The 22,903-nt window shown below is 44.8% G+C and overlaps 1 protein-coding gene across 4 annotated transcripts in view; it reads left to right on the top strand.

Moving 5' to 3' along the window:
- Positions 1 to 22,903, top strand: part of NMT2 (N-myristoyltransferase 2) — a 66,470-nt gene that overhangs the window by 16,242 nt on the left and 27,325 nt on the right. For 3 of the 4 annotated variants that reach the window (XR_013967268.1, XR_013967269.1, XM_080811308.1), the window contains exons 2-3: positions 18,561 to 18,696; positions 22,474 to 22,618. Coding sequence is in view for 2 of the 4 variants with exons in the window: in XM_080811308.1 (XP_080667434.1) it covers positions 18,561 to 18,696; positions 22,474 to 22,618 (281 nt within the window). In the remaining 2 variants the exon portion in view is untranslated. Of the gene's footprint in view, positions 1 to 18,560; positions 18,697 to 19,071; positions 19,115 to 22,473; positions 22,619 to 22,903 lie in introns of all 4 variants that reach the window. The other variant, XM_080811309.1, reaches the window with a different exon arrangement.

The following is a 22,903-nucleotide window of genomic DNA, read 5'->3' as shown; positions in this document are numbered from 1 at the left end:
CTTGAATGTACTCCCCATTGGTTTTCAAAGCCAGGTATTTTAGGGGCGCATCTCTCCTACGTAGGATCTAAGTGTTGGCTTGCCTGGTTTGGAGCTCAAATCTCTCGCTCCTTAGGGGAAATTTTCTTATAGCTTGAGCCCTTCCTGATTGGAATTCCATGGCTGGGGTATGGTGGGTTTTTTTCCCTCAGTGAGACCATATCTCTACCTCTTCTATCTACCCTGGTGGCATTCCTGTTGTGGTGCTCTGTTCAACCAGTTTCTAGGTCCCTTTCTGTATATAGATGTAGATGTGTTGTGTCTGTGGGAGGAGGTGAGCTTAGTATCTTTTTATGCCGCCGTCTTGAACCTTCTTCTGGAGTCTCTGTTCTTTTTTTTTTTTTTTTTTAAGATTTTATTTATTTATTTGACAGAGAGAGATCACAAGTAGGCAGAGAGGCAGGCAGAGAGAGAGGTAGGGGGAAGCAGGCTCCCCGCTGAGCAAAGAGCCCGATGTGGGGCTCAATCCCAGGACCCTGAGATCTTGACTTGGGCGGAACGCAGAGGCTTAACCCACCGAGCCACCCAGGCGCCCCTGGAGTCTTTGTTCTTAACCATTTTAGGCATTATAATTATTATAGACACTTTAGAAAATGCGTGAAAATATAACAAAGTTTATTTATAATCCCATCATTTTCTTTGCAGAAATAGTAAATCAAGGGGAAAAATTGATAAAATAATTAAAACATTAAACCATTAAGGGTTTTTGTGGGGAGGAACTAAGTAATCTCTGGTGGAATCCTGTGAAATCTAAAATTGTTTTTTGGGGGATTCACAGACCCTAAATGGAATTATTTTGATGTTCTTAATATTAATGTATTAGTTATGATAGGGTAAACTGCTATATCAGGTAGGCTCTAATGTGCAGTTTGCTCAATGGGATGAAAACTTCCTTCTTATGTCACATATAACAGCCACGTGAAGGTGTTTGGATGGGTGGCAAGAAGACTTTTCCTTCATTCTATCAATCAGAGCCTAGTCTTCTCCCATCATGTGGCTCTCCCATTCTCTGTTGTCTCATCCTGTGTCTGCATCCCATCAGCACATGGGAAGGAGTGGGGAGAACACCCAAGAGAGTCTCTGGGCCGGCAGGAAGTGGCAGACCTCACTCCCACTCCCATCCACTGGCTAGACCTTAGTCACATGCCATATTTGATGGTGAGTGAGCTGGAAAATGTAGTCTGGTTGTGAGCCCAGAAAGAAAGGGAAGATGGATTTTGTAGCCAGCTAGCAATCTCTACCCCACTTGTTTATCCTGGAGCATCTGCAGAATGTTTGCCTGGCTATAGTCCTGTCTATAGAATCTTGGAATATATCTTTGAACAGAGTTGCTGGATGTATATATTAAATATTTGCCATTTCCATGGCTGAGAAGGAGTTTATTGGTTAACCTTCTAAGATAAATGGGGTTTGAATACGCCAGAGATTCTTGGTGGGCACAGACAGAATTACCTGTCCTTCCTGGGGTAGGAAAATTGAGTGGCTTTCTGCTATGACTCTTTCGTATGAATTCTGGGGGGAAGTAGGAAGTGCAACTTCTGTTCTTAAAGAACCAAGAGATCTTTATAAGAGGGCTACGTGAGTTCCATGGCTAACTTGTGGTTCAGGATTTACTTTTGAGTCCCAAGGGTCTGAATCAGTTATTCTTCATTGGATTTTCAAGAAGAGTCTTCAAAAGCAGGGATTTTTCTTTATTGTCCTGAGGCCCAGCAGCATCTGTACTACCCGGGGGCTGTGACATCTCTGTGTGTCATACACTCCTGCTCTGCAGGAGGCAGGCCACCATCACCAGCTCTTGGTCTGCAAAGGCCTTGACATCATCCTACCACCTCCAGGGACAGGAGTTGGACTTGCCAGTGTTTTAACAGCTTTTTTGACCTACAGTTCACACATCCTACAGTTCACCCATTTAACGTGTGCAATTCTGTGGCATGTAGTATTTTCACAGAGTTGTACAAACATCCCCACGATCAATTTTAGGACATTTCATCACCCTCAAAGGAAACCCTGGGTCCCTTAGCTGTCACCTGCCAGTGCTTTTCATTCTCCCAGCACCTGACAAACACTAGTCTATTTTCTGTCTCTGTAGATTTCCCTGCTCTGGACATTTTGTGTAAAGGGAATCCTATAGTATATGGTCTTTAGTGATTGGGTTCTCTTATTTTACCTGATGGTTTCAGGGTTCATCCATGTTGTGTAGTGTGGGTCAGGACTTCATCTTTTGTTGCTGAGTCCTACACCATGGTACGGATATGACACATCTTTATTTGCGTATCCGTTGGCGGGCATTTGGGTGGCTTCTGCTTTTTTGGCTGTTATAAAACGATGTCTCTGGGAACCTCTGTGTGCAGGCTTCTAGATGGATCTATGTATTTGCTTCTCCTGGGTATATACCTCGGAGTGGAATTGCTGAGTGGCATGGTAGCTTTAATGGTTAGCATTTTGAGGAGCTGCCCAACTGTTTTACAAAGCACCTACACTATTTTGCATTTCTGCTGGCAGTGTACGAGGGGTTTGATTTCTCTGCTTGCTTGCCAACACTTTTATTACCTGTTGTGATTACTCTTATCCCCACAAGTGTGAAGTACGCCTGTCAGTTCTCATTTCCAAGTGGTACACTGGAGGCTTCTGGGAGATGGAAATGTAGTTCGTCCTCATTCAGGGGTGGGGGATTTCTGCTTCTTTTCAATGTGGAAATACTATCAGGTATGTCTGGGAGTTTGGAGGAGGGGATGGCTAATTTAGTGCCCATGAGAGCAAAGGGGGAAAAACAAAAACAAAAACAAGCCCCTTGAGCACTAGAGTTAACAAAAATGATTCCAGTTTCTCCATCATAACAAAATAAGATAGTATAATTTTAACAAGATGGTGTTGGGAAGTGGAGGAAGTTGTGGTGTGTAATACCAGACCCCAAAATACAAATTACAGAAAACTTCATCGTATAAGTGTCTGAGAAGTTATAGAATCCGTGATGTAGGCATATTTAAGGAAATTTTGGTGAAATAACCTGGTGTTTTTATTTACTTTTTGTCTCTGTATCAACTTCAGTTTCCATGAGTTTGTTTATCTTTTTTAGAAAAAAAGTGATTGAGGGTGCCTGGGTGGCTCAGTGGGTTAAGCCTCTGTCTTCGGCTCAGGTCATGATCTCAGGGTCCTGGGACCGAGTCCCGCATCGGGCTCTCTGCTCAGCAGGGAGACTGCTTCCTCCTCTCTCTCTGCCTGCCTCTCGCCTACTTGTGATTTCTGTCTGTCAAATAAATAAATAAAATCTTAAAAAAAAAAAAGTGATTGATAGACACAGAACCAAAATATCTGGATTCTTCATTGGTCCTGATTCTTCCTTTCTGTCCATTTGGGTAGGCATCCATGCCAGTCATAAATTATGTTTGTGTCCCTCTGGATGAAAGCTTCTTGGAAATTTGGAGATATTTTAAACTAGGTGTATTGGATGGAAGAGCTGAAAGGTCCTGGGTTCCCAGTGGTTTCTAGAAAAGCCATAACCAGCGACCATAAAAGAATGAGGCAGGACAGGGGGTATATTCCTGGGTTATGAAGCCTAGGGTATGTCCCTGATGACTTTAGTTACCACCACTCCCCTCCCCCAACTCACCCCTGAGCCCAACACACTATTGAGCACATAGTAGATGCACAGTAAAAACATGGTACTAGGCTGTAGTAAGTTTACCCTGCACGTAGGGAGAATTGTAGCTTTCAGAAGTGTTCTGCCACCTGGCAATAGGTGACTGGAGTCATCTCAAGAGCCAGAGATCTCAAGAGAATTATTCACTCATTCATTCAATAAGCGTTTGAAATAAAAATTTGCTAGTGTCAGATGTTAAAGCACTACAGACCTTGGGGGTGCAAATGTGAATAGCTTTTGTCTGTTCCCCCCCGCCAACACTGACACCACACAGGCATAAACCATGCCACCACAGTTCAGCAAGCTCACTGTTTCACAGTGTGCCAGGCATGGGAGCGTTGAGGGAGGAAAGCCTGAAACACTTGCCCTCCCAAATCAGAGAATTCACGAAACCATACTTGCCCACGGCATATTTCCAGCTCCGCTGTGTGGCTCTCATGTGTTTGTTTAAGCCCAGTTGCTAGTCGCATATTTATGGTTGTCTTTAGCCACAGATGATTTTAAATGTAAACATCACAATAGTCCAAATTTGATTCTGCTCAAATCTGATGAAAATAAACCACTCATTTTGGGGTGGGAACACATTACTGTTTTTAGACCACTGGGGTACCATTTGGCAGGGTCTTCATGTGTCTCCAAAAATGTACACTACTTTCTGTTTTAGGACCAGGACTAGGGAACTATGAGTCTCTGTCTGAAGGATTGTTCTTCGACAGTTTTTCTCACTATGGAAGTTACCTTACATATTTTGACTTTACAGAGGCGTAAATTGTCCATTTTAGAATTGAGAGGTTTCTGATTTTAGTACACGCTAACCAACAGAAAGAGGAGTCCCTTTATGACCTTGGGGTTGGGTGAGAGGCTAATGCTTTGTATCAGGTAGTAGACTTTAAGTAATCCTGAGCTTAACACAAACAGAAAGCCTCCCAGTTCTGTTGTGTAAGTCACCAAGGATCTGTCTCCCACACACACTGTGTGGGTGCAGGCAAGGGCCTCCACTCCTTCGAGGTGTGCGGGGCCCCAGCTGGGCGGGAGGCTCCATCCTCTCCTGATGGCCATCATCTTGACTCAGGGTTGCAGGGGTTGGCTGGGAGGAGAGTCAGCAAAGAGGAAGATGTAATGGCTCTCAAGTTTCCACCTGGGAGCGACACCTGTTATGTGTCCTCATTTCCCACTGGCTAAGCAAACTGCCTGCCCCTGCCTCACTTCCAAGGGGGCGGGGGATGTTTATGCCTCATACTTTCCAGCACCCACAGGAGAGGAGATTCCGAAATACTAGTGAGCATGAATAACGTTTACTACACATTTGAGTAGGAAAAACCCAGCTTTCCCACTGTGTTTCTCCTTCACCTTCACACTGCTGCCCTGTCACAGCACTGGGATACCGGGGTTAGGGGCTTCCTTACCAGGCAGTTCTGCCACACCAGCTGGGTGCCCTGCGCATTAACTCACTTCCCAGACTGCTTTCCTGGGGTAGTCCCACGTGACTGCCCTGGCCCTGCTGCAAATGCCAGTCCTGAGCACCCGTCATCACCCCTGCTTCTGACCGAGTGCCTATATATTGGGAGGTTACCATGACTGCCTCCTCGGCTTTGATTAATTTGAATTCCCCAAACTCAGGAAAATAGGTGGCTTACTGTTTACCAGTTTATTATTTAAAAATGGGATAAAGGATACAGATACACATCCAGATGGAAGAGATGCATAGAGCAAGGTATGTGGGAGGAGGCACAGAGCTTCCTTGTCCCCCCACCCCACGTGCCACACTCCCAGCACCCCCACATACTCATCAGCCTGGAAGCTCTCTGAACCCTGGACGTTTGGGATTTTTATGAAGCCTTCATGGGTAGGCATGATCCATCATTGACTCCATTTCCAGCCCCTCTCCCCTCTCTTGAAAATTCCAAACTTCTAATTGTGGCTTGGTCTTCCTGATGATCAGAGACTGATACATATTTTTCTACTATTTTGTACATTTTACAGAGAAGTGAGAGTCATTCTGTTCCTAAGGAGCTTACACTGTAGTGGGAAAAGCAGATAAGAACACCAGGTTAGAGTGTGCTGAGTAGAACGAAGCTCAGATGGCAGGGCAGTCTTTGATTTAGCGGCCCCTGATTCAGATTAGGGGAGGAACCAGAAGCTTTCTCCAAGAAAGTGATTCTTGGCCTGAATCTTGAGTGACAAGCAGTTTGCCAGGCAGTGAAGGAGGGAAGGGTGTCCTGGCAGGGGAAACAACATGCTTCACTATATAATAATAGTACCTACTACTTACTGACTGGCTTTCTTTGTGCAAGCCACTAGGCTACACGCTTAGAGGCCCTGTCTCTAAGACCCACAAATGGGCCTGCCATCTGTGTATTATCTATTTCATTAGAAATATATGCATCATAGGGGCACCTGGGTGGCTCAGTGGGTTAAGCCTCTGCCTTTGGCTCAGGTCATGATCTCAGGGTCCTGGGATCGAGCCCCGCATCGGGCTCTCTGCTCAGCAGGGAGCTTGCTTCCCCCCTCTCTCTGCCTGCCTCTCTGTCTGTCAAATAAATAAATAAAATATTAAAAAAAAAAGAAATATATGCATCATAAAACAAGACTTTGCTTTGTTTGTTGTTAAATCTTTAGGTTCCAGTAACTGTTGCTCTGTAAAAAAACAGCACCCATTTTATTAGGCTCACAGATCCTGTGGATTAGGAATTTGGAAACGGCCCAGTTGGAGGAGCTTCTCACTGGGGGTCTCTCAGGTGGTCGCATGCAGATCTCAGCCGGGACTGCAGTAAGCCCAGGGCTCCACTAGACCCGACCGCCCAGGTGGCTCCCTCAGGTGGCTGGCCATTAGTGGCAGCTCAGCTTGCTTCTCACTCAGTGCGCCTACCTGCGGCCTCACCAGCAGGGCAGGTCTCAAGGTCGTCTGGAGAAGATGTTTCACAAGTAGTGCGTGGGAGCTGCTTGCTTTTCTCACTAGACATGGAAGTCACATATTGACACACTTGTTGTGAATGATTGGTTGTAAGTGAGTCACAAAACTGTAAGTGCATACATCCAGGGGAAGGGAGCTAAAACCAGGGCACAGGGGTGCAAAAGCACCAGGCTTCGGGGGTCTCAGCCAGGCGCTCATCGCCGACAACATCCAAAGGTAGAGAGATGAATGGTGGTGAAACAGGAAAAGAAATTATTTCTGTGAGGCCAGCACCAGAAAATCAGCAGACCAGTGTCTCAAAAGACTGTTTCCGAAGTTCTGAAAATACTCCCAGGTTTATATAAGCAAAGTGTGGACAGAGATTGGTGGGTACAGGAGAGGGGCAGTAAAGGTCAGGTTGATCATTGCCTTGCGGGTCTTGCTGGTGTCTGGGGGTTCCCTATTGCTTGAGGAAGTAGTTTTGGTTCCTGTCATGGGATGCTTTGCGTGGAAGGTCTTTTGCCTGGGTTAAGAGGTAAGTTGGAAAGAAGAACTTAATTAATTAGAAAGTAAAGACTGAGGTAAAAAGGAAGGTAGTTGGAATCCTCTTACAAATCCCCGCTGTCAAAACACCATTCCATTTCTGTGGAAGGAGAAGGGACCACAGCCATTTCTTATGTAGCTACTTTCTGCTGACCAGGGATGATGGAGGGTTTTTGGAATGAAAGACTTTGACAGGGTAGGAGAACTTCATTTCTCTAGTTCCTCCTGAAATGGACAGTAAAGGCATCTCCAGGCATGTGTGAATAACACAGGCTCCCATTTGATGAATACAGCAAGACAAACAGCAACCTAAAAGAACAAGAAGTAATAGCAATGCTTAGCAGGGCATATTTCTATTTGGAAGGAATCAAATTTAGATCCTGCTAAAAGGATCTAGAGCTAGAGCATTTATAGCAGTAATGTGTTTGTTTAAATCTTCTGTGGCTTCAGTTACATTTTTTGGGTAATTTGAAACACAGACATAACATTCTGTTTTAATGAAAGCATAGGTTCATCTTTGGGCTGTTCTCAAAATATCAAGGGCCATCCAGTTTTGAAGGACTACTTCTCAGATTTACGTGGTTTCGTCATTTAGGAGGTGAGTGGGTACCAGGCTTAATTAAAGATGGCCGCTGTACGCTTAGGTAAAAGCCTCTGCTTGTAATTCTACATTGATAGAGGCAGCTCCTGGGACAAATACGATTAAGGGATAAAACTATCAAGAACCCACCTTGCCTGATATCTGGCTTTAACAATGTCCTACTTACAAGGAATCACTGGCCGGTGGGAGGCGCTCCTCTTGGGAGATAATGGGCATCCCCAACTGCATCATCGATTTTAGTCATGAGGAACGTTGGGCCGTCCACTCTCTCCACAAGTCTGTAGCTAACCCATGGAGTGGGGTCTGCTCCAGCCTTTTTTTTTTTTTTTTTTTAAAGATTTTATTTAGTCATTTGACAGAGATCACAAGTAGGCAGAGAGGCGAGCAGAGAGAGAGGAAGGGAAGCAAGCTCCCTGCTGAGCAGAGAGCCCAACGCGGGGCTCGATCCCAGGGCCCTGGGATCATGACCCGAGCCAAAGGCAGAGCCTTTAACCCACTGAGCCACCCAGGTGCCCCAAGGGTCTGCTCCAGCTTTTGAGGAACGGTTTTGCCATCCCCCACATATAATCAGTCAAGGTGATAGTTGAGTTACACAACTGTTGGGGAGTCCATCCTGTTGTCCAGCTATTAAAATAATCACATGCCCATGGAGTCTTGTTATCCCCACAGAGAAACAGGTAAGAAGAATGTCTGTACATGAGCTCTTGTGGCAATTTCTCTGAAGTTTACCTCAAGTTATCTAGCTTAGGCAAACAAACATTTAAAGACAATCAGAGGTCGACTTTAACCTCTCTAAAGGTGTGTTAATGAAATACAATTTTTCTCTCTAAAATCACCCTTGGGGCACCTGGGTGGCTCAGTCGTTAAGCCTCTGCCTTTGGCTCAGGTCATGATCCCAAGGTCCTGGGATCAAGCCCTGCATCACACTCCCTGCTTGGCGGAAGCCTGCTTCTCCCTCTCCCACTCCCCCTGCTTGTGTTCCCTCTCTTGCTGTGTTTCTGTCAAATAAATAAGTAAAATCTTTAAAATAAAATAAAATCATTTTCATTTCCATCATAGGTAGCCAAACAAAGACTAATTTGTTTGTAAAATAAGTCTGGTTTTAACAGACTTGGCCTGATTATTTACATAAGCACAGCAAGAATAGTGATTGACATTTTAAGTTCTTATAAATCTGCTTTCCTGAAACTTTTTATGAGGTATTTCAGATTGAACTTAATAGCCTCTTAAGGCCAGAAACCAAGCCAAATACTTGCTGTCATATTTGCCTGCAGTGCCTGTAGATTCGGGTGAATTCCTCTTCAGGTCCCCAGAATATCCTGAGGTTTCCTGCACCTGCCAGGAAGTGACAGTCCTTACTCACCCTCGTAAGGCTGATGGGAACTATAAGCTAAGTATCAGGCCAACATTTCCAAGGGGCTCTGTTGGCACCACGAAGTCAACTTTAATAGTTCCTTAAAGCTCTCTGGTCTCATCTGAGTCTATGTGTGTCTCTCTAGTAATGACATTCCAGTCAAAACCTTGGTAACATAACTTGTGTTTCCAGTGGTGTCCTGTTAAGACCACGTGGTTATTGAACTTACGCAAATGATAATTGCCACCAAAGAAAGAAAACTCACTGGGAGTTTCTGAATTCTAGAGGGTTTGGGGAGGGAGAAAAAAATAAGTGCTTCAGTTTGTTCACAAAGGAGTATTTTGCCATGTTTATGTAAGTCATAGATATCCTAGGAGAAACCGATTCCTTAAATCTGGAAGAGCAAACACTGGAGAACCAGCAGTGTTTCAAGCAAGAGTCACAAAAACTATAATCGTCTTCCTCATTTCACTCAGTCCCATGTTATTAATTCTTGTTCTGTTTGAATGCAGCTTTTCCTTTCGTTCCAGAAATTCTTACCCAGTTTAATTTTATGATCTTAAAGATACCAGAAACCTGTATTTGTCAAAAGTCCTTTCAGTGAATCTCCTTAAAGATGAAACAGGTTTTGTAAGAGCATCAGCACAATAATGACTCAAAAATGGCCATGTTTAAAGATCCAGTGAGGGTTCATTATCTTGCAGTTAACAAGGAAATCCAGTTATTTCAGTGATTAGAATGTCACGTGATGACCTTACACCAAGACATACTAAAACTTGAGAAAGTTCATATAATGTCTACAACCAGTGATAGAGCATTTTACCCATATAGCATACCCTACGAAGGTTTATGATCATTTGCTTGACAGTGTTCCCCTAGTAACTGAACATACCAAATAAACAAACCTAATCTAGTCACAAACAATTCATATATATATGAGTATTTGGGAACTTTTGCTAAAAACCTCAAAAGGTTTTGAAGCACTTATCCAAATAGGATTATAGATCATTACAAAACTTAGTATTTAATCATCCATTTAACCAAGGTGGCAGTAGTTGATTCTGTAGAAGCCTACTTGTGGGCAAAACTTAGCCCCTTTCATATTGAGATGTTTCGGTTCTCTTAAGTAATCAAAGACCTGAGAACAACAAAGCTAGAAACTTTGGTTTTCTGGGCAGTTAAAGAAAAAAAGCTGGGGCGCCTGGGTGGCTCAGTGGGTTAAAGCCTCTGCCTTCGGCTCAGGTCATGATCCCAGGGTCCTGGGATCGAGCCCCGCATCGGGCTCTCTGCTCAGCAGGGAGCCTGCTTCCTCCCCTCTCTCTCTCTGCCTGCCTCTCTGCCTACTTGTGATCTATGTCTGTCAAATAAAGAAATAAAATCTTTAAAAAAAAAAAAAAAAAAAAAAGCTTCATTTGCAGTTTCTTATCAAGAGCAAACCAACAATCCAAGAAAACTGTGTGTTTTTAACAGAGAAGAGCCAAATTTCAGTCTTATATAGGTGTACTTTCAAAATTCATTCATTCCAGGGGCGCCTGGGTGGCTCAGTTGTTAAGCATCTGTCAGCTCAGTTCATGATCCCAGGGTGCTGGGATTGAGCCCAACATTGGGCTCCATGCTCAGCAGGAAGCCTGCTTCTCCCTCCCCCACTCCCCCTGTTTGTGTTCCCTCTCTTGTTGTGTCTCTCTCTGTCAAATAAATAACTAAAATCTTAAAAAAAAAATCATTAATTCCAGGCTGAGTCCTGACCACACATAAAATTCTTTTTTTTTTTTTTTTAATTTATTTATTTGTTAGAGAGAGAGAGCGAGCACAGGCAGACAGAGTGGTAGGCAGAGGCAGAGGGAGAAGCAGGCTCCCTGCCGAGCAAGGAGCCCGATGTGGGACTCGATCCCAGGACGCTGGGATCATGACCTGAGCCAAAGGCAGCCACTTAACCAACTGAGCCACCCAGGCATCCCATCACACATAAAATTCTTTTTCAAAGATTCCCTTCACAAACCTGCTACAACTTTCTTTTTACATTCAAATTTTGTCTTAAGTTTTCCTTCTCTAAATAACCAGTCTCATTTTAGGACAAAATTACTAGCTTTTCCCTCAACAAAAATGTATTCCCACTCCTCGTACCTTTCTTTCTTTCTTTCTTTCTTTTTTTTTTTTTAAGATTTTATTCACTTGTCAGGGAGAGAGAGAGAACACAAGCAGGAGAAGCAACAGGGAGAGGGAGAAGCAGACTCCTCACCAAGCAAGGAGCCTGATGCAGGACTCAATCCCAGGACTCAGGGATCACAATCAGAGCTGAAGGCAGATGCTTAACCGACTGAGCCATCCAGGTGCCCCTCCTCATACTTTTCTTATGAAAAACACATCTTGGGACACCTGGATGGCTCAGCCCATGAAGCATCTGACTCTTGATTTCAGCTCAGGTCATGATCTCAGGGTCCTGGGATCGAGCCCTGCATTGGGCCCCACACTGAGTGTGGAGCCTGCTAAAGAGTCTCTCTCTCCCTCTCCCTCTGCCCCCCGCCACTGGCATGAGCTCTCTTTCTCCCAAAACAAAAAACAAACAAATCAAACACATCTTAATTTCCCTGCATAGAGTTGCTTTCCTTGTCATTTCTTAGAAACATCAATTACATTTATCACAATTTATACTTTTAGAAACCTTAGTCTCCATTGAAAACTAAGTAGTAACCACTTGTGAACTATCTGTCACACCCATCTTTCATCTTTCATTTTTCTTAAAAATATTGAGGACATGTTGAAAATTACCACAGCCCATCTTCTGGCCAAAATTATTTACATTCTCCCACACGTAGAATACATTTACCCTCTCTGAGGCCTTCCCCAAAATCATGTTGTGTTTTGGCTTAGATATTAGGCTCAGGCTTAAAGTCTGGGATCTCATGTAAATAAAGTCGAGGTCTGGCTGAGGGCTCTCGGGGTCTGCTGAACACCGTGAACCGAGAATGTACCTTGTCTGCTTTCCACACACACTCGTGGAATGGTGGACAGATGTAGGAGAGCCCTAGGGGGAGGAAGTAGAGTGCAAAACACAGTCAGTGGTCCATAGCAGTTCTGAAATCCAACCAGGAACGTGTTGTCAGCTCCTGGATTCGTGCTCAGTCCTTCTTCTTGGGATCTATCATCTGTGGTTCTGGGCTCTGTCCTTGCAACTCTTGGTTCTGGCGTTCCAGTCATCCTTCCAAAAGATAACTGACTTTGCGCCCTAGTGAGTAACCTTCTTTGTCTGTTTCCTCCCTGTAAAAGGCCGGGGGTCCAAAGGCCTCTGTTCACTTTGTTCTACTGCCGTTCAAGCTGGTGTGATGCTTTTAGAAATGTCACGGACTTTCCTCCATGTCCATTTATAATCCACTCTGTTCAACAAAAGTTACCCTGAACTCTCTTCTGTCAGGTAATCTTTTCTGTCAGGCGCCTGGTGAAGATGCTGTGGGACAGAAGTTCTTAGAAGTGCTGTGGGACAAAGGTTCTTAGAAGCTCCGCTGTTTCCAGAGGATAGATGAGGCCCACCCGTCAGAAACTGAGGCCTTTGTCTGTTTGGAAAGGGTCCAGAGGCCCCACCTTCGATCTTCCTAACATCCTAACAAAGGGCTTACCGCTCCACCCTTGCTGTGACTTTCTGTTCTTAGGCCATTTCTTTTTTCTTTTTCTTTTAAGATTTATTTATTTACTATTTGAGAGAAAGAGAGTGGGGTGGGGTGGGACAAGAGGAGAGGGAGAGAGAATCTCAAGCAGACCCCCCCTGAGCTAGAAGCCCGAGGCGGGCTCAGTCCCACCGCCCATGAGATCACCACCTGAGGCCGTTTCTTCATAGGCAAACCTTTGCCTTCTGGAGACTCTGGGATGAGAAACACTTACTTTTTAACCTACAGAGTACTGGCTGAATGTATCTAGTCTCTTAATTCTACTCAGAAACTAGCTTATTCTGGAGTTGATCTCTCTCTTGTCTCATTATAGACAGCGGGACGAAGCCAGCAGCTTCAGCCCTCTCCCCAGCGATATTTTCAGTTAGATCACCATCAGCTCATTAGGTACATTTTCTGGTTTCCACATTATTGCTGGTGACAGCTTTATAAATGCACTCACTGAAATAATCATTCCATGAAACACTGTCTGTTTGAGTCTCCTCCCCGGCCTTGTCATTTGGCCTTGGAGCAGTTGCCTTGTGTTTCCGGGTTTTCTTAGAGTGGCCCTCCATTATCAGGCCCCCAAGTTCTGATCTGTTCTCTATTGCTCTGTAACAGGTCATGCCAGAGCTGGTGACCTAACTGAAAGAGTGGCCACTTTGTTACACTTGCAGATTCTGTGGGTAGGAAGTTGGAAAGGCAGGTTCTCCCTTCGGGCCTCTTGGGTAGGTGCAGATCACCACCGGGGCTGGTGATCTGGCCGAGCTCCCTCCCTCGGCCCTAGCTGGTCCTGCTGGGGGTGTTAGGTGCTGGGCCGGCAGTCTCCAGGCCCTCGGGCCTCTTCTGTTGCTCCTGGCTGCCCCCAGAATGAGCATCCCGAGGGAGCCAGGTGGAAAAGGCATGGCCTTTTGTGACTGAGCCTCCAGAGTCCCATGGGGTCAGTTCTGCTGCACAAAGAGCAGGTGACAAGCCAGCCCAGATTCATGCGGAGGGGAATGGACCTCACCTCTTGTGAGAGAAGTATCCAAGAATTTTCAGATGTGTTGTGATACTGCTTGCACCTGGAACAGTGTCCGGCAACCAGAGAACCTCATTATGTGATTGCATCCAGTAATCAAGCAGACCTGCCTCTCTTACAAAATTTGCGTATCAGTCTTTGGGTGCTGCAGTGTGACCCCAGTATTAACAAGTGACGCTACTGCTTGTATTTACTGTGTTTCTGAAAAGTAGAGGCATGGGCACTTCACACTGTGTACCTTTTATTCCGAATGAGTCAGAAAGCTAAATATTATTTTCCAAAAGTCACAAAGTTAGTAGAGGAAAAACGTAAAAAGATGTTTATGTGGTTTTGCAATAGGGAAGGTCTTTCTAAGCAAGATTTAAAAGCCCAAAAGCCACAAGGGAAAATTTCTTAAATATTAGACTCCACCAAAATTTTAAATGGCTGTGTAGGAAAAGATAACCTTAAAAAATAAACCAGGTAAAGTATTTGCAATCTGAGTAACAGACAACAGCCTCGGCAATGTACTACAGACATAAAGTAGTATCTCACAGAGCCGTTGCAAGGATTAAATGAAATGAAAGTACCCAAAGTAAAAATACTTAACATCTGGTAGGTTCTGTCCATGCTTTTATAAAGGCCACCGACAAGTTAATTTTTTAAAGAGATGGGTAACAGAAAAAGGATATGAATGAGCAATTCATGGAAAAAATATAAATGGTCATTGAACATACGGAAGGATATATATAGCCTTGCTCCTGATTAAATGAAGAAAAATTAAATCTGCAGTAAGGGTTTTCTACCTATAAGTCTGTCAGAGATGGAGGGGCAGCTGGATGGCTCAGTGGTTAAGCGTCTGCCTTCATCTCAGGTCATGATCTCAGGGTGCTGGGGTCAAGCCCCACATCATCGGGCTCCCTGCTCAGCAGGGAGTTTGCTTCTGCCACTCCTCCCTGCTTGTGTGCGTGTTCTCTCTCAAGTAGATAAAATCTTAAAAAAAAAAAAAAAAAGACTGTCCAAGATGAAAAAAATGTTGATATTTCAGTATTGGCAGAGAAGTTGGGAAATTGACATTCTCATTGACTTACTGTTCTTTGTTCCTTTATAGGAAAAGCATATTTTGCCTCTGGCTTCTTTCAGATTTTTTTTTTTTTAATCTTTGATATTCTGTAGTTTGAAAAGGATATGCCTGTGCTGAGGCATAGTGTTTCTTGGCGTGCATCCTGCTCGGTGTTCTCTGAGCTTTCTGGATCTGTGGTTTGGTGTCTGACATTCATTGGGGGAAATTATCAGTTGTGATTTTGGATATTTTTTATGTTCCTCCTTTGCCTTCTGGTAGTCCCATCACACATGTATTATACCTTGTGTAGTTGTCCCATGGCCTTTGGATATTCTATTCTGTTTCATCACTGTTCTCTTAGCTTTTCACTTTTGGAGATTTCTTTTGTTGTTGTTGTGTTTTGGTTTTGTTCTTTTTTGAGAGAATGCGTGCTTGCATGCAAGGGGCGGGGTGGGGGGAGCCCTGTGTGGGGTTTGATCCCACAATGCTAAGATCATGACCTGAGCCAGAAATCAAGAGACAGATGCATAACTGACTGAGCCATCTAGGTGTCCCACTTTTGGTGGTTTCCGTTAGGGTTTCCATTGCTTTATCTTCAAGCTCAGAGATTCTTTGCTCAGCTGTGTCCAGTCAACTGATAAGCCCATCAAAGGACCTCTGCATTTCTTTTAAAGTGTCTTTTATTTCTGTCATTTCTTTCTGGCTCTTTCTTAGGTTTTCTGTCTCTCTGTTAACGTTGTCTGCCCTTTCATACTGTCTGTTTTGTTCCTTTGAAACCTTAGGATATTAATCTGTTGGTTTTGAATTCCTGGTCTGACAGTTGCAGCATCCCTGCCCTGTCCAATTCTGGTGCTTGGTCTTTTTTCCAGCTTTGTTTTTGGCCTCTCAGTACGCCTTATAATTTTTTCCAGAAAGCCAGACGCGAGGTACCAGGTAAGAGGAGCTGCTGCTGGCGCTTCAGTGGTGTGGTGGTGAGAGGGGAGGGCGTGGGGGTTCTGCCGTCCTGCACTGCAGCCCTTCCCAGCCCTTACTGAGCCTGGGCCTCTGGGCTCTGAACCTGCTCATGTTTTCTCTGTTTCCTCCTCCCCTCTTGTGTGGACTGGGTTTGGGTATTTCCCCATGTCAGTTAGGCTCTGGTCTACCAGTTTCTTCTAGGGGCAGGCCTTGTTGAGAACAGAGTGCTCTGGCTCATTTCAGAAGGGTCCCTCTTCCCCTCCCACTGCCGGAAGCACGAGGGGACTTTTGTCTGTTGTTTGTTCTGGGAAAACTCACGAAAGTCTGGGAGACCTCTGGGACTGGGTCCCCCTGGTCCATACATAGGCCCCAGCACTGGGCGGTCACACCTCTGGTTTTCTTACCTGAGTACAGCTGCTGTGATGGTTTGCATTCCTGAGGCTTTGCTGGAGGAAGCTGCAACGCCCTGTATTTGTACCTGTCTGGCCGGTCTTGGGGCCAGTCTTAGTCCTGTGTCCTTGCCTTTCCCATGAATCCAAGAGGAGTTGTTGGGTTTTCAGTCTGTTAAGATGGAGTGGTGATTTCTAATCTCTTTATGTGTGGAACCGGGTTGGTGGACTGGATATTGGTACAGTATTTAGTAAAGCAATCTTAATTACCTACTGAAAGTAAAAACATGCATGACTTAGTATTTCCGCCTTTGGACATTACTGGCACAAATGCATTAAGATGTAAATACCAGAATTTTTTTTTTTTTACAGCATTAAAAAAAAAAGATTTTATGTATTTATTTGAGAGAAAGAGTACAAGCAGGGGGTGGGGTGGGTGAGAGAAACAGACTCCCTGCTGAGCAGGGAGCTGCCCTGGGGCTTGATCTCAGGACCCCAGATGGTCACCTAAGCCAAAGGCAGATGCTTAATCAGCGGAGCCACCCAGGCACCCCTACAGCAGCATTTTTTAATGTAGGGATGGTTAAATATGATGTGTTTACACAACGGAATGCTCTCTAGCTGCTAAAAAGAAATGAAATTGCTCACTATATCCTGACATGGGAAGGAATCTAAGACACATTGTTAAGTGGAAGGAGGAAAAGAGCGAGTTGGCAAATGGTATGTTTAAGATTCAGTTTTTATTTAAAACTTATTCATAGTGAAAATGAAGGGGTGCTTAGAGAAGAAGGAGAAATTTGGAAGACTATGTACCAGAAAAACCATGGGTTGCCTCTGAGGGACAGTGTTACAGGGCTGTTAATACATAGATATCGGTGACATTTGTGTCTTGCGTGATGCATAGATATTTGATAATTAGGCAAGAGCGAAAGTAGGCAACAGCGGATACAGTTTATTGAGGGCAGTAGAGTGGAGCAGATTGTTTCCATCACTTTTCCCTACATCCAGGCAATAATGCAGTAACAGTCTCTGAATTTCAACTTCCCTTCTGGGAATACTGTGGTAGTGTAGACCCAAGTAACTGGAAATTGCACATCTCCTGGGGTCTCTTCCGTTCTTTCAGGGAGTGACAGCCTTAAGATGACAAAAGAGTTCCAGACAAATGTTTTACCAGTGAACATTTTTTTCACATAGAGTTTTTTTATTGTTAATTCTTCTTGTTAAATGATTTACCGAGGAATATTTCCCCTTCTGAAAATAAGCGGTTTCTTCGGTTCTGTTGTGTTGAGCTTTGTGATTTGTTGTGCCCAAGAGAAGTTTGTAATGGAATTTTTTTTTACAACACGTATCTCTCCCTTAAAAGGCTACCTAAAAAGTTGGTTAGCAGAGCCGTGGTTCAGCATGGTTCAGTGGTTCAGTTGACTTTCATCATAAAATACGGTTTCTAGCTACAGTTTTCCTGCTCCAGTACCAGTCCACTGAGCACCTGCAGTGTGACTGCGTGTAGACTAATAATTCTTCTGAGTTCTTTGTCCTGTTAACTTCTCATCTGTCTAAATTTCATTTCCCGCTTTACATCCCATTTTGAGTTTCTGGATCTAACCCCATCATATGCATGTGGATGGCAGGCTTCTCACAAGACACTGGCAGAATTTTCATTTAACGCTATTCTGATATGTTCTTATTCGGCCTGCCTGGGGCAAAGGTTCAGTCCCACAGGACTGCTCCCACCACATACCACCCCCCACTTGAGAGGCCAGTCGCAAGCAAGCCCAAGCTATCCCCTGTCCTCGTGACCCACCAGCTGTATATTGGAGGGTCCCAAAGTCCCTCGCTCAGATGTGATTTGCTGGAACAGCTCACGGAACTAATAGAAACATTTTCTTTACTAGATGACTGGTTTATCATAAAAGGGTAGGACTAGGGAATGGCCAAGTGGAAGAGATGCATAGGGCCAGGTGTGGGAAAAGGGCACCGAGCTTCCATGCCCCACTTTCCCTGAGTTTGTACAAGGGAAACGCTGTTTTCCGGGGTTTTTGTAGAGACTTCATTGCATGGGCACGACTGATTAAATCACCGGCCATCCTGTTGCCGTCCTCTCCTCCCTAGCAGTTGGGGGCTGGGAATGGAAGTTCCAACCTCTGATCACAGGGCTGGCACCACTGGCCACCAACCCCCACCCTTAGGCACTTTCCACAAGTCACCTTATTAACATAACAGACATTTTTAAGCTCCTTTCACTTAGGAAATATGTACGAGAGCTATGTATTAGGTCACCTGAATGATCAGATACATATGTTCCTTATAAATCACAATATGAGGCTTCCTAACCTAGTTTTCTTTTTTTTTTTCCTCCTGGGTATAATTTGCATTCTTCTCAGTGATTAATTTTCTGTAATGATTTTTTTTGTTCTTGTTTTATCCTCTGTGATTTTCCTAACAGAAGTCCTGGAGGAGATTTGGGTGCCAAAAAGAAAAAGAAGAAACAGAAGAGAAAGAAGGAGAAACCGAACTCCGGAGGCACCAAGTCAGACTCGGCCTCTGATTCCCAGGAGATTAAAATCCAGCAGCCTTCCAAAGTGAGACCCCGGTTTTATTTTAGCCTCTGTGGTTCCTCCTGCATGTGCAAGCCGGAGGCGTACCTGGGGTTTTGCCGTGACCTTGTGCTGGGTGGCGCTGGTCCCCGGAGGGCTTTACAGCCTTCCTGCTGCTGATGTTGGTACCTAAAATAAGAGGTACAGACTGTGTTTTTGTGTGTATGGGGATACAGCCTGCATTTTTCCTTTTTCTCAGAGCAAATTAGTACATAGACTATAGTGATAGAAGTCAGTCTCAGCGTGAGCTTCTTAGGTGTGTGTTGTTGTTTTGAAGTTAAGCTTAATATTTCGTTACTTTCAGTTCAGAAGATATTCACATTTTAATTTTTCTGGGTATCTGTCTAATTACCTGAATAGCACCCCACGATCTGGCAGCAGATTCCCACGGGAGCAGCCACAGGTAAGTCTTACGACCTTGAATCCGACCAGTAGGCTTGAGCGGCCATGCTTACATCCCGTTGCTGAGGGTGGGATGAAGCGCCTGACAGTTCCCGCCGGAGAAACACCCACCTGAGACCCAGCCAGCAGCTGTCGCTGAGCGCAGGGTGGGCAGCTGGCTGGTCTTGCGAGGCTCTGGTGGAGCGGATGGCAGGTGCCCCCCGCCTTGGGGCCGACCCTGGTCACCCTGGCTGGGAATACAGGCCTTGTGGGTGCACAGGGCCCTCTCCGTGCAGGAAGCTCACAGGGTACAGGGGTGGTTTAGAAGTGTGGTGAAGCACATGGATGATCCTGGTGTTTGCAGTGCCACGTCCATCGTCCTGGGGGTCGTGGTGTGGCCAAAGGTCTCGGGAGCGCACTGGGAAACACGGGCTTGGTCCCGGCCCTGTAGCTCACGAGCTGTGTGGGTGCCACCCTCCATGAGCCAGTTTCTGCATCTGCCGGGTGGGAGTCATGCCTTCTGGCCCCAGCTCATGGGGCTGTGAGGAGGTTACAGTTAGGGCCTTTCTGTTAAATGATCTTAAACATTGTTGGTATAGCAGCTGTTACCTAATATTATGTAACTTGTGCAGGGTTGGAATTATTTCTTTCTTGCACACAGTTGACACTGTATCGTGCCAAGTGGGTCTTGCAGGCAGTTTTTGTTGTTAACTGTTTTACACGTAAGGACCAGGAGTCACTGAGAGGATACTTACTTTGCCCAGTTTTCCCTGACTGCCTTGTGGGGTGAGAAGAAAATGGGGTGTTGTCCCCTCGCTTTTCAGCTCGTCTCTCAGGTAATAAATACTCTTATCCACTGGCCCTCCTTCCCAAGGTCACTCGTATAAGGTATGCCATCAACTTGCAAGACATTTTTCCCATTTCTCAATGTCGCTTCCTTGGATAAATGCGGTGTCGCATATATGCGGTTCTGACCCTCCGTATTGCTTCTACCATCACCATCAGCTTGCACCCCTCGCTGTACCCCCAGCCACTTTGAGCCCTTCCCTTACTTCTGGTCGCTTATAAGAAGCTAGAGCTAGCCAAGGCAGGAGGAGTGGCTAGCATTGTCTGGTGGAAGATGTTATTTTCTTTTACAATTGAGAATAAATCAGGATTGTGTTAATGTGGGCCCTTCTCCATTGCATTTTTTGAAACTGGAGCTTCTTTCCCTTACACAAAACGCTAGCTCTAAATAACACTATAAAGTACTTTGGATTGTGTGTCGAAAATATTCCATTCTGCACCCAAGAACCAAAATAAGATAATAGGCTCCTTAGTGGTGGAGGACTTGGACATTTTTCCAAGATATTAAATTTTAGAAAGGAAAGGTATAGAGTACAGTTGGAGTATAGTATTCCGTGGAGGAAAAGAGATGTGCCTGACTTAGAGATGGTAGTGGGAAGCTAATGTGGTGGAAAGTGAATGGATAGGTTTAAGAATGTATCATAGCCGAATTTTCCTTGCTGCTTTGTCACCATGGATTTGAAAATTGTGCTTACTTGTATCCTCTTTAAGAAAGCACTTAAAATAGTGAGCATTCAGATATAAATATGTCATGAATGGTCGTTTTATGGAAAGACTGCTAGTCAACCCGACGAGGCTAATTAGGGTTGAAACCACTCTGAGGTCTGTCTTCACAGAGTTGGGATATTATTGGCTCCTTTGGAACAAAGATGCTGATTCATGTTTGCTGCAAACTAGCTAGAGTTTGGTATATTTGTGATCAAGAATTTAACTCCAGAATTAGGAAAGAAAAATCCCCACGACAAATTTAGTGTAGGCTTTGTAGGTTCGAATTTGCCTTTTTAAGGATAAATGGGTACATGTTCAAGCATTCTTAGTTGAAATATGCTGTGCTCAGAGTTCCTGTTTAAGCTGTAGGTCTTCTAATAGATTGCCTCGTTAGGGGTTCAGATGGATGTAAATTTCATTTTGCTGGAAATCGGTTACTGTATGTTGGAGGTTCAGAAGAGACCCAAGCAAGAATCCCAAGCAAACCCAATGATAAAGCAAACACAGGGAGGTCTGTATTAAGTAAACCCTGATTTGTAGTGTGTGGTATGGGTAAAGCTTCCCAAGTTACAGGATTGGCTCCAGACCACAGATGGCAGATTCAAGGTTGACCAGAAGTCCAGAGCTACTATTACTAAACCGGCAAGGATCCGTGGTAGCTTTCTTCGGTGCCCCAGGTGTGTTGGCACACAGGAATAGCAAAGGGCTCTGAAATTCTTAACTACTTCTGAATGACAGTGAAGGACACTCTTTGTGTACATCAAAATTCTAAAACTAATAATTTGACGTGTTGAAAAAAGTTGATTTCAGCCCTAAGTGGAAAGTATAGGCTCACTTTCCATGTGGGATTACATTATATCAGGGACTTTCCAAAAAAAGAGCTGGGGAATCTTCAGAGATAAGAGAAATATTGGCTTCGAGGAAGGAACTTGAGATTTGAAAGGTATTGTCAGTTTTCCAGACTGAGAATATGTTTTCCTGAAAAAGGTTAGTTTCCAACACTTGGCGTGGGGAAAAGAGGCTGCGGTTGGTTGCCAAAGATCTAAACTCTCAGAAGAAACTGTTCTCGTCGGGAGGTTTGTCTCTGGAGGAGCATGGGAGCTGCGAGAAGGCAGGGTGTGGTCCGGGGGAAGGCACACTTAGAGATTTCCATTCCTCATTAACTTCTTCCCAGCTCAGCACTCAGTTCACCTTTCTTCCCTTCCCTCTTCCCTTCCATTTCGTTTTCCCTTCCCTTCTCCCTTCCCTTCCTTATCCTTCCTTTCCTCTCCTTCCCTCCCTTCCCTCGTCCCTTCCCTTTTCATTTCTTTCTTTTCCTTCCTTCCTCTTTTTTTTTTTTTTTAATGAACTAAAATTTCCCTTGCCTGCCTCGTTTCCATTCTAGCAGTAATTTCCTTTGGCCCCACATTGCTGCTGAGGGCCTCAACCCCAGCTGTGAACCCGAGGGAGTGCCTGACGGGCTGCTGTGGTCATAAGGCTTGTGTGCATGTCCCTCCTTTCTGCTGCTCCACCCAGATGAGTGCTAGTGAGGACCCTCTGCAGATGGGGGGGACCCTGAAGTGGGGGGGTGGTTGGCTCTACTTTAGATTTCCCAAAACTACCAAAGCCCCGTGAAAACTACTGTGCTATTGTTACCCTTAACGTAATGTGTTTGCTTCTATTTTAATACGTTAGCCTCCTTGAGCCTGATCCCCAACCAGACTTAGAAGAAGGGGGTTGGTTTTTGGTGTTGTGGTCTCCAGGGCAGATGGCACGTGTGTTTGGCCCAGGTTTGGGAGCAGGTGGCGGCTTCCTCATTTTTGTGTCTGTGTGTCTTTGCTGTTCTAGAATCCCACCATCCCGATGCAGAAGTTGCAGGATATCCAGAGAGCCATGGAGCTGTTGTCCGCGTGCCAGGGCCCTGCCAGGAGCATCGATGAGGCTGCCAAACACAGATACCAGTTTTGGGACACACAGCCGGTGCCCAAACTAAGTAAGCTTTTCTGCCTTTCTTCTCCCCCTACCCCCCAAAACAGCTGGGTTAACAACAAACAAACAAAAAATCCACAAAAGAAACTTGACTTCCATATTGACTTCCATAATTTGTGTTTTACCACAGATTAGCAATATACACAAAAGTCCTGTTTTTCTTCTTAAAATAGAAATATTGGGTAGTGACATTGGCTTTCAGTAGACACATTTTTAGAGTCTAATTCCTCTTCCCGTAAAAAAAAATCAGCTTCTCCCACTTGAAACCTTAGTCTATTAAAAATACGCA

The sequence above is a fragment of the Martes martes genome (genome assembly GCF_963455335.1).
Source record: "Martes martes genome assembly, chromosome: 8".
NCBI lineage: Eukaryota > Metazoa > Chordata > Mammalia > Carnivora > Mustelidae > Martes > Martes martes.
This window is presented reverse-complemented; position numbering and strand designations above follow the sequence as displayed.